We start from the raw sequence: 11,765 nt of genomic DNA, 5'->3' as shown, positions 1-11,765 counted from the left end.
AAAAAAAAAAAAAAAAAAAAAAAAAAAAAAAAAAGGCAAAGAAAATACTGGACAGAGGATTTGAACAGACATTTCTTTAAAGAGGATGCACAAATGGCCAATAAGTACATGAAAAGACACTCAACATCACTGGTCATTCGAGAAATATAAGTCAAAACCAGAATGACATACCCCTTCACAACAACTAAAATGGCTATAATTTTAAAAAAGAAACCAACATGCGTTAGGATGTGGAAAAACTGGAACCCTCATACAGAGCTAGTAGGAATGTTAAATGGTATAGCCACTTTGGAATACATTTGGGCAGTTCTTCATAAAGTTAACATAAGAGTTAACAATTCCACTTCTAGATTTATACCTGAGAGAAATGAAAACATATGACCACACAAAAACTTGTAGATAAATGTTCACAGTAGCTTATTCATAATAGCCCAAAATGTGGAAATGATCCAAATGACTAATCACTGATAAATGAATAAACAAAATGTGCTATATCCATACAATGGAAATAAGAATGAAGAACAAGGGCTGGGTGTAGTGGTTCATGCCTGTAATTCCAGCACTTTGGGAGGCCAAGGTGGGCAGATCACGAGGTCAGGAGTTTGAGACCAACCTGACCAACATGGTGAAACCCCGTCTCTACTAAAAATACAAAAATTAGTTGGGCATAATGGTGCACGCCTGTAATCCCAGCTACTCAGGAGGCTAAGGCAGGAGAATCGCTTGAACCTGGGAGGTGGAGGTTGCAGTGAGCCAAGATTGCACCGCTGCACTCCAGCCTGGGTGACAGAGCTTAACACTCTGTCTCCGGGAAAAAAAAAAAAAAAAAAAAGAAGAAGAACAGATACAAGCTACAACATAAATAAACCTTGAAAACTTTATGCTAAAGGAAAGAAATCAGATATAATAGGACACATATTGTAGGATTCCATTTATATGCAATGTGTAGAACAGGCAAATACATAGATACAGAAATCCATAGAGATAGACAGAAAGTGGATTCATGGTTATATCAGGGCTGTAGTGAAGAGGAAAATGAAGAGTGATTTCTAGTATCTGATTTTTTTTTTCTTTCAGCAATATACTTGGTTTTTGGGGGTGATAATGATATTCTGAAATTAGATTGTGCTGATGATTGTAAAACTCTGTAAACATTAAAAAATACTTAACTGTATACTTCGAAGGGATGCATTTTATTATTCATCTCTTTGGTTTTTATATATAATTATATATAAACAAAGGTTAATTATATATAAACAAAGCTTTTTTTTACATAAATATAAAAAATAGTCAAAATATTTTTCATAGTGGTAGAATTTTAAATACTTAGCTGGGCATGGTGGCTCATGCTGGTAATCCCAGCACTTTGGCAGGCCAAGGCAGAAGGACTGCTTGAGCTCAGGAGTTTTGAGACCAACCTGGGTAACACAGCAAGACCTCATTGCTACTAAACATTTTTAAAAAATAGCTGGGCATGATGGTGCACTCCCATAGTTCCAGCTTTTTGGGAGGCCAAGGTGAGAGGACCACTTGAGATGGGGAGTTTGGAGTTGCAGTGAGCTATGACTGTGCCGCTGCACTCCAGCCTGGGTGACAGAGCAACATCCAGAATTAAAAATACATAAAAACAAAAAACACTATGTTGCCAAGAACAATTAAGTATATATAAAAATTATGGAGCACGGTTGTGATAAAATATCACTCAGATATATTCAAATATTTTGTATGATGAATTTAAAATTGTTTAAAAAATAACTGTATACATCATATATATGAATCTATGGACAGAAAATGATAGAATGAAATTCATCAAAAATGTTAATAGTAGTTACTTCTGAGTGGTTACATTATAAGTGATTTTCCAGTTCTTTTTTTTTTTTTAGATGGACTCTCTCTCTGTCGCCCAGGCTGGAGTACAGTGGCACCATCTTGACTCACTGCAACCTCTACCTCCTGGGTTCAAGCAATTCTCCCTTCCTCAGCCTCCCAAGTAGCTGGAATTACAGGCACCTGCTACCACACCCACCTAATTTTTGTATGTTTTAACAGACACAGCGTTTCACTATGTTGGCCAGGCTGGTCTTAAACTCCTAACCTCAGGTGATCCTACCAACTTCGGCCTCCCAAAGTGCTGGGAATACAGGCATGAGCCACTGCGCCTAGGTGATTTTCAAATTCTTAATACTTAAAAACAATTTCTAGATCAAGCATGTATAATACTTAAATTCATAAATATACAGTAAACATTACAGTTTTTTTCCTTTAAAATTTTAATTCATGAATCACACAGCCTCCCAAGCTGAAGTAGGGTAAGAGAGGCTTTTAACGTGACCATTTAAAAGACTCTACAGATATTTAAACATAAATATTAAATAATAAAGAAGAAGTGGCATTAAAAAATACTTAGTAAAGTAAATTAGTTTAAGTAAGATGTGGGTTGATAAGAATTCAAGTTCCTAAACTTTCTTCAAAATTATAGTTGTTGGCGGGGCGCGGTGGCTCATGCTTATAATCCCAGCACTTTGGAAGGCTGAGGTGGGCAGATCACTTGAGGTTAGGAGTTCAAGACCAGCCAGGCCAACATAGTGAAACCCTGTTCTTTAATAAAAATACAAAAATTAGATGGGCATGGTGGCGCACACCCATCATCTCAGCTACTCGAGAGGCTGAGGCATGAGAATCATTTGACTGCAGAAGGTGGAGGTTGCAGTGAGCCGAGATCATGCCATTGTATTCCAGACTGGGCGACAGAGAGAGACTATCTCAAAAAGGAAAAACACTGTAGTTCTGGTTCTCTTAAGAAAATTAATCTTATAAAAATGTGAACTTACAAAAGAAAAAGTATTATCTGTGAATGTGTAGGGGTGTGTGAACATTAAAATGAATTCTTTGACAAAAAACATGCCTAAAATATCTTCCTATTACAAAGATTATTCACCCCATCTCCTTATTTATTGATGGAGACAGGGCCTCGTGCTGTTGCCCAGGCTGGAGTGGTGCAATCATGGCTCACTGTAGCCTTGATCTCCCAGGTGTAAGCAATCTTGAGTAGCTGGGCTGCCTGGGTAATTTTTTTTTTTTTAAGTAGATATAAGGTCTTACTATGTTACCCATGCTGGTGTTGAACTCCTGAGCTCAAGCAATCCTCTTGCCACAGCCTGCCAAAGTTTTGGGATTACAGGCTTGAGCTACCACACCTAGCTACTCACCCCTTTTTGATGGAATTTAAAAACTGTTGACTTGCACCATCGGAGTAACTTCTGAAATCATCATTGACGGTGAATCCGTTTTTCCATAATTTTATATTTACATCTACCTGCAAAACAGTAGGAAACAAAATGCATCATGTTAATAAAATGTAGTAGGATTGAAAGTCCTTTGAAAATTTCTTCTATCACTATTCAGGCCGGGTGGAGTGGTTCACTCCCGCAATCCCAGCATTTCAGGAGGCCAAGGCAAGAGGATTGCTTGAGCATAGGAGTTTGAGACCAGCCCTGGCAACATAGTTAGACCCAGTTTCTACCAAAAATTAAAATTATTGATATGGTTTGGTGGTGTCCCCACCAAAATCTCAAGCTGAATTGTATCTCCCAAAATTCCGACCTGTTGTGGGAAGGACCCAGGGGGAGGTTCTTGAATCATGGGGGCTGGTCTTTCCCATGCTATTCTGTTGATAGTGAATAAATCTCATGATGGGTTTGTCAGGAGTTTCCACTTTTGCTTCTTGCTCATTTTCTCTTGCTGGTGCCATGATTATGAGACCTCCCCAGCCATGTGGAACTATAAGTCAAATTAAACCTCCTTTTCTTCCCAGTCTCAGGTATGGTCTTTATCAGCAGTGTATAAATGGACTAATATAACTAGCTTCATAAAAATCAAAATGTAAGAGGGGAGGGATGTTAGGAGAGGCAGAGAATTGAGTAACCAGGACAGAGGAGAATACTCAGGATCACAGACTCCAGAGCAACAGCAGTAGAGCTCCCCTACCAGACAACCAGTCCACTGAAGAAGGAAGAAGGGTTTCACCACAGTCATGCCTTAGAAAAAATTTAACTGGTGGGCTGAATGCAGTGGCTTACGCCTGTAATCCCAGCACTTTGGGAGGTCGAGGTGGGCAGATCACAAGGTCAGGAGATCAAGACCATCCTGGCTAACACAGTAAAACCCTGTCTCTACTAAAAATACAAAAAATTAGCTGGACATGGTGGCACGCGCCTGTAGTCTCAGCTACTGGGGAGACTGAGGCAGGAGAATCGCTTGAACCCGGGAGGCAGAGGTTGCAGCGAGCTGAGATCACGTCACTGCACTCCAGCCTAGTGACAGAGTGAGACTCCAACTCCTCCCCACTAAAAAAAAAGTAGATGCTAGGGCCAAGTAGTCATTTTTCAACATAAGCCTTTCACAACAAATAGACTTTAAGTTTTTATGACTTAAACTTTGATAAAATTTTAAATTAACTTAAAAAGCAAATTAGAGTGAAGGGATTTTTCACAAATACTTTTAATGTCTCATGTCAAAAAATCAGCTGGGGTCTCATAATTGGTACTGCTCTCAGCCTGCTGTGACATGTTATTTTGATTGAAATGTTTTTTTAAAAAAACCAAACGTCATACACACATGTAGTTAGAAAAAGAAGTATTTTAATAGCCTTCCCAGGATATTCTTCTTTGATACTTAATCAAAATTTATTAAGTAGTAATAGTATCTCAAAAGTTAGTTGAGTATCTGAATGTGGAATCTAAAACTTACCAATCATCTTTTCATATACTTGTTACATTAAATATGTGATACTTTGGCTCTTTTACTCATGCATCACTTTATTACATCATATATTGGTCATTTGGAAAATACTGATTTTCTTAATTATGCAGATCTTCCAACGGCTGACACATTTATTTCATTATGTAACAAAATTTATATTTATTAAAATGATACTAATCTCACTAGGAAATTCCTTACGTTTTGAGAAGTTGTCAGGTACGGTGGCTTTCTTTTTCTTTTCTTTTTTTAAGACAGTCTTACTCTGTTGCCCAGGCTAGCATGCAATGGCACGATCTTGGCTCACTGCAACCTCCAGCCACCAGGGTCAAGCGATTCTCATACCTTAGCCTCCTGAGTAACTGAGATCACACATGTACACCACCAAGCCCAACTAATTTTTGTATTTTTCAGTAGAGAAAGGATTTTGCCACGTTGGCCAGGCTGGCCTTGAACTCCTGGCTTCAAGTGATCCACTCACTTTGACCTCCCAAAGTGGTAGGATTATAGGTGTGAAACACCAAGCCTGGCCTATGGTGGCAATTTTCTAAGTCTTATTTTCACTTAAAAAGTTGTTAAATAAAATTTTATCATTTTCAACAGTTACTATAAGTTGTTTTCCTTGAAGTGCCAGGCTCACTTCATTCATTATTAGAAAATATCTACCAAATATGGAAGTTGGAATAACCATAGTCCGTATGTAAACCATTCTTTCTTGCAGAAGCAATATGCCATGAAAAAGTAGACAGTTGGCTGGGTGGTGGCTCACACCTGTAATCCCAGCACTTTGGGAGGCCGAGGCAGGCGGATCACAAGGTCAGGAGATAGAGACCAACCTGAGCAACATGGTGAAACCCTGTCTCTACTAAAAATACAAAAATTAGCTGGGCATGGTGGTGTGTGCCTGAGTCCCAACTACTCAGGAGGCTGAGGCAGGAGAATCGCTTGAACCCGGGAGGTGGAGCCTGCAGTGAGTTGAGATCACCCCATTGCACTCCAGACTGGTGACACAGCAAGACTCTGTCTCAAAAAAATATATATAGTTTGTTGATCTCAAATAACTGCACTTTTCCTTGAGACATTTCTGTATATTGTAGAAATACTTTATGCATACTTCACATTTTGTCACACAGAATATTAAGATATGTATTCAAGGTTTGAGATATAAAATTTACAAATTCTACTGCTTCATTAATGACATTCTTAATTAAAATTAGTTTTCTTTCCCCTTGTAAGTATAAGCAAAGAATAAAGTACATGTTGAATATTCCTTATATGAAATGCCTGGGACCAGAAGTTTCAGATTCTGAAATATTTGCTGGTTGAGCTTTCCAAATTAAAAAATTCGAAATCTGAAATGCCCCAATGAGCATCTCCTTTGAGCATCGTGTCAGTTCTCAAAAAATTCTGGATTTTGAAGCATTCTGGATTTTTGGATTTGGTGGATTTAGGATGCTCAATGTGTAACTGCTAGCAGTTTGTTGCCACTGCCTTGATTCTTGCTAAGGTGTTGTAGTTTTACCCACAACTGCTTTTGCAATATCAGTGCAAACTAAATACAATTTTTTGTTTTATTTTTAGTTTTTTGAGACAGAGTCTTGCTCTCCCACCAGGCTGGAGTGCAATGGCATGATCTTGGTTTACTGCAACCTCCACCTTCTGGGTTCAATAGGTTCTCCTGCCTCAGCTTCCCAAGTAGGTAGCGAGGACTACAGGCACGTGCCACCATACCAGACTAATTTTTGTATTTTTAGTAGAGACGGGGTTTCACCATTTGGCCAGGATGGTCTCGATTTCTTGACCTCGTGATCTGCCTGCCTCGGCCTCCCAAAGTGCTGGGATTATAGCTACTGTGCCCAGCTGTTTTATTTTTTTATATTATTTTATCTTATCTTATTTTTTGAGTCAGGGTTTTACTCTGTCACCCAGGCTGAAGTGCAGTGATGTGGTCATGGCTCAATGTAGCCTCAACCTCCTGAGCTCAGGAAGTCCTCCTGCCTCAACCTCCCAAGAAGCTGGGAAACAGGTACATGCCATCACACCCAGTTAATTTTTTTATTTGTTTGTAGAGATGGAGTCTTGCTTTGTTGCCCAGGCTGGTTTTCAACTCCTGGGCTCAAGTGATCCTCCTGCCTCAGCCTCCTCAAGTGCTGGGATTATAGGTGTGCCTATCTTGTGAACATAGTAAAAAAGGGAAATAATATATATCATGAAAACAGTTTTGGCTTTACACCTATAATCCCAGCACTTTGGGAGACCAAGGCAGGAGAACTATTTGAGCCCAGAAGTTCAAGAGCAGCCTGGGCAACAAAGCAGGACCCCATCTCTACAAAAGAATAAAAAAAATTAGCTGGGCATGGTGATATATGCCTGAGGTCCAAGCTACCCAGGAAGGCTGAAGCAGGAGGACTACTTGAACCCAGGAGGTTGAGGTTGCAGTGGGCCAAGACTAAGCCACTGCACTTCAGTTGGGGTGACAGAGCAAGACCTCATCTCAAACAAACAAAACAATTTGACCTTAGGGACTCTCTAAAAGTTCCATATATTGAGAAACACTGGAAGGAAAAAAAAAGTAATGGACATTTATTTACCTGTTTCTTCTGTTCAGTGGAAGACAAGCGTTTGGAACCAACCTTCTGAGCTTCCTCAAAAAGGCTATCAACAAAATATTCACAATTTGATTGTTGATTATTACCAAGAGGTTGATTATCAGATCCTGCTTCACAAACCCTAAACAAGATAAAGAAAAATAGGCACTATTAACTATTAGGTCTCTAAAAATTTACTTATTTTGTTCTAGTTAGGGGACATTGAACTTAGATGTTACCTGCATGTCTGTAGTTCAGGCCCTTTTCTAAGTTAATATAATCTTGGGGAAGTCATTAGCCCCTTTTTAGTCCAGAGCAGGGTTTTCTCAACCTCAGCTCTATTAACATTTAGAAATAAATAATGCTTTGCTGAATGAGGTATCCTGTGCATTGGAGATTGGGATTCCTAACCCATAGGCCCATGGCCTGTTAGGAACGGGTCGCACAGCAGGAGATGAGTGATGGGCAAGCAAGCAAAGCTTCATCTGTATTTACTGTCGCTCCCCATTGCTTGAATTACCACCTGAGCTCTGCCTATTGTCAGATCAGTGGTGGCATTAGATTCTCAAGGAGCATTAACCTGTGAACTGAGCATGCAAAGGATCTAGGTTGCATGCTCCTTATGAAACTCTAATGCTTCATGATCTGTCACTGTCTACCATCACCCCCAGATGAGACCATCTAGTTGCAGGAAAACAAGCTCAGGACTCCCACTAATTCTACATTATAGTGAGTTGTATAATTAGTTCATTATACATTATAATGTAATAATAATAGAAATAAAGTTCAAATAAATGTAATGTGCTTGAATCATCCCGAAACCATCTCCCTTTCTCCCCGCACAGGTCCATGGAAAAACTGTTTTCCACAAAACCAGTCCCTGGTGCCAAAAAAGTTAGGGAACACTGCTGCAGAATGTTTAACAGTATCCTGGTCTCTAACCATGAGATACAACAAGTAGGATGCACATCTCTGCCCCATCCCTAACCCCCAGTTGTTATAACAACCAAAAACATCTCTACACATTGCCAAATGTGGTAGGGGAAACATCTCTCCAGGTTAAAAACCACTGGTCTGGATTAAAAAATGTGTTGTGGCTTTGTTTTATTTTTTTAGAAACAAAGTCTTTGTCGCCCAGGCTGGAGTGCAGTGGCTCAATTTCAGCTCATTGCAGTCTCAACCTCCAGTACTCAAGCAATCTTCTCACTTCAGTCCCCCAAGTAGCTGGGACTGCAGGCTTGTACCACCATGCCCAGCTAATTTTTTGTAGAGATGGACTTTAACCATGTTGCTCAGGCTGGTCTCAAGCTCCTGGGCTCCAGTGATCTGCCTGTCCTGGCCTCCCAAAGTGCTGGGATGACAGGTGTGAGCCATTGCTCCTGGCCAAAAATGTGTTATTTTTAAAGGCCTCAAAATGGCTTTAAAAGAGGCTACTATGCATTTTTTGGTAACAGAAAACACTCTTAAAACTAAAGGGGATAATGTACCAGGAACAATTGCATTTTTGCTCCTTTGCACACTTCAGAATATTTCCCACTGAAGACTTCATTTATAGTGGTTTATTTATTTATTTATTTATTTTTGAGACAGAGTCTCATTCTGTCACCCAGGCTAGAGTGCAGTGGCATGATCACAGCTCACTGCAGCCTCAACCTCCTGGTTCAAGTGGTTCTCCCCAAAGTAGCTGGTTCTACAGGTGCACATTGCCATAGCTGGCTTATTTTTAAAAATGTTTTGGAGAAAGAGGGTCTCACTATGCTGTCCAGGCTTATCTCAAACTCCTGGGTTCAAACAATCCTCCTGTGTCTGTTTCCCAAAATGCTGGGATTACAGGTGTGAGCCACTGCATCCAGCCTATAGTAGTTTAATACTTCACTGGTTTTAATTTTGTATTTTTATTTTTTTGTATAAGAAATATTATCTAAGATTCTGTTTGTTAGAAAAGATGGTTTCTGACTGATCTCTTTTGAAGTCATGCAGAAAAATTTATAAAAGTACAGAAATAAGATTTTTCAAATTCTTTTTTTCATTTTTTTTTGAGATGGAGTTTCACTCTGTTGTCTAGGCTAGAGTGCTGTGGCATGATCTCAGCTGACTGCAACCTCTGCCTCTTGAGTTCAAGCAATTCTCCTGCCTCAGCCTCCGGAGTAGCTGGGACTACTGGCACATGCCACAACGCCCAGCTAATTTTTATATTTTTAGTAGAGATGGGGTTTTACCATGTTGGCCAGGATGGCCTCGATCTCTTGACCTTGCGATCCGCCTGCCATGGCCTCCCAAAGTGCTGGGATTACAAGGGTGAGCCACGGCGCCCAACCTCTTTTTTTTTTGAGACAGAGTTTCATTTTTGTCGCCCAGGCTGGAGTGAAATGGCGCAATCTTGGCTCACTGCAACCTCCACCTCTTGGGTTCAAGCAATTCTCCTGCCTCAGCCACCCAAGTAGCTGAGATTACAGGCACAGGCCACCATGCCTGGCTAATTTTTTTAGAGGTAGGGTTTCACCATATTGGCCAGGCTGGTCTTGAACTCCTGACCTCAAGTGATCCACCCGCCTCAGCCTCCCAAAGTGCTGGGATTACAGGCAAGAGCCACAGTGTCCAGCCTAGGATTTCTCAAATTCTATAAATAATATCATATTTTTATACCTCTTATACTGTGCCAGGAAATATAAGCTAGAGACTGTTAAACTATGCTGCTAATCTGTCTCCCAAGTCTGTGATCCTAACCATGACATCTTATAAAGAACGAAGTACCTTACATGTGCCAACTCATTCAGTCCCCACAATGACCCTAAAAAGCTTAATTTGCCAGAGATCACAAAGCTATTAGGAGGCACTGCTAGGAACTAAACTCAAGCTACCAATGCCTCTGCTCTTAATCACTATGCTAGACTGTCATAGAAAATAGCTATCACTGAGCCTTGGTATGGTGGTACATGTCTGTAGTCACTTGAGGAGGATCACTTGAGGCCAGGACTTTGAGGCTGTAGTGCGCTCTGACTGAGCCTGTGACTAACCACTGCATTCTTGCCTGGGAAATATAATGAGATCTTGTCTCTGTTTTTTTTAAGACAGTTTCACTCTTGTTGCCTGGCTGGAGTACAATGGCATGATCTCAGCTCACTGCAACCTCCGCCTCCTGGGTTCAAGTGATTCCCCTGCTTCAGCCTCCCGAGTAGCTGGGATTACAGGCATGCACCACCATGCCCAGCTAATTTTCTGCATTTTTAGTAGAGAAGGGGTTTCTACTTTTTGGTCAGGCTGGTCTTGAACCCCTGACCTCAGTTGATCCGCCCACCTGGGCCTAACAAAGTGTTGGGATTACAGGCGTGAGCCACCGCACCCGGCCTGGAGAACTTCTCTTTAAAAAAAAAAAAAAAAAAAAAGGCCATCACTATATTGTTACTAAAATGCTGATACTCAAGCGGTGCTTTAAATTCGGTATATTCTCTGTATACACTCTTAAAACACTCCACATTATCACAAAGTATTAATTACGCCTTTTCCAAAGCAATGACATGATACCTCCTACACAGAAATAGTCACGCCCTAAGATGGTTTCTTATAACACTAGTGATTTTCCCCTCCCTTTAATTAGCATAGTCAAATAGCAGTATAGCATATTGTCTAAAAGTCCAGGCTTTGCTATTTGTATTTAGGTGCCTTCATTTAGTCACGCTGACAATGGGTAAGAAACTTAACTTCTATGTGATTTGGTTTGCTTATTTGTGAAATACAGATACCACCACTTACTTCACATGGTTGTTATGAAGATTAAATGAAAATATATATAAAAGCCTATACGTGGTATATAGTAAGTATCAGTATACATACTGGCATACAGTACACTCTCACATATTAGATAGTAATATCATTATAACCGTTTTATGTTTTCTGGTATTTAACTGTTTCTTCTATTCAGATGGTAGTTGGTGCTCCATTAGTAATTACAAAATACACAGCCAATAAAGCTGAGCATTAAAAGTAGCTGATGTTTTATTCCTTTATGTTATTTATTTGATGTGTAAAATCTATTAAACTTCATCATGTAAATTCAAATTAATCAAACATTTATTGAGTATCTACTACGTGCTAGGTGGCAGGGAGATATGAAGATGAGTAAGAAACAGTTTATGTTCTCTAGAGGGACAAAGAATGGAAAAAAAAAAAAGAAACTCTATGTTTATAAGAGGTTCAGAGTAGAGTGGAGTGGAGTAGAGTGGTGATGTATAGTAAGAGCAGAGTAGAGTGGAGATGTACAGTAAGAAATAGTTACAATAGAAAATGGCTACAGCCAGGTGCAATGGCTCATGCTGGTAATCCCAGAAATTTGAGAGACCAAGGTGGGGAGAATTGCTTGAGCCCAGGAATTGGAGACCATCCTGGGCAACATGGTGAAATCCTGTCTCTACAAAAAAA

At 40.0% G+C, this 11,765-nt stretch overlaps 1 protein-coding gene across 1 annotated transcript in view; it reads right to left on the bottom strand.

The window, feature by feature from the left end:
* UBXN2A (UBX domain protein 2A) overlaps window positions 1–7,591 on the bottom strand; it is a 13,893-nt gene extending 6,302 nt beyond the window's left edge. The window contains exons 1-3 of the mRNA XM_017524693.1: window positions 7,586–7,591; window positions 7,350–7,514; window positions 3,210–3,316 (exon numbers count right to left, since the gene is read on the bottom strand). Of these exons, the coding sequence (XP_017380182.1) occupies window positions 3,210–3,316; window positions 7,350–7,514; window positions 7,586–7,591 (278 nt within the window). The remainder of the gene's footprint in view (window positions 1–3,209; window positions 3,317–7,349; window positions 7,515–7,585) is intronic.
* Between the last annotated feature and the right edge of the window lie 4,174 nt (window positions 7,592–11,765).

Source organism: Cebus imitator, unplaced genomic scaffold (assembly GCF_001604975.1).
Source record: "Cebus imitator isolate Cc_AM_T3 unplaced genomic scaffold, Cebus_imitator-1.0 Scaffold1, whole genome shotgun sequence".
Classification (NCBI taxonomy): Eukaryota; Metazoa; Chordata; class Mammalia; order Primates; family Cebidae; genus Cebus; species Cebus imitator.
This window is presented reverse-complemented; position numbering and strand designations above follow the sequence as displayed.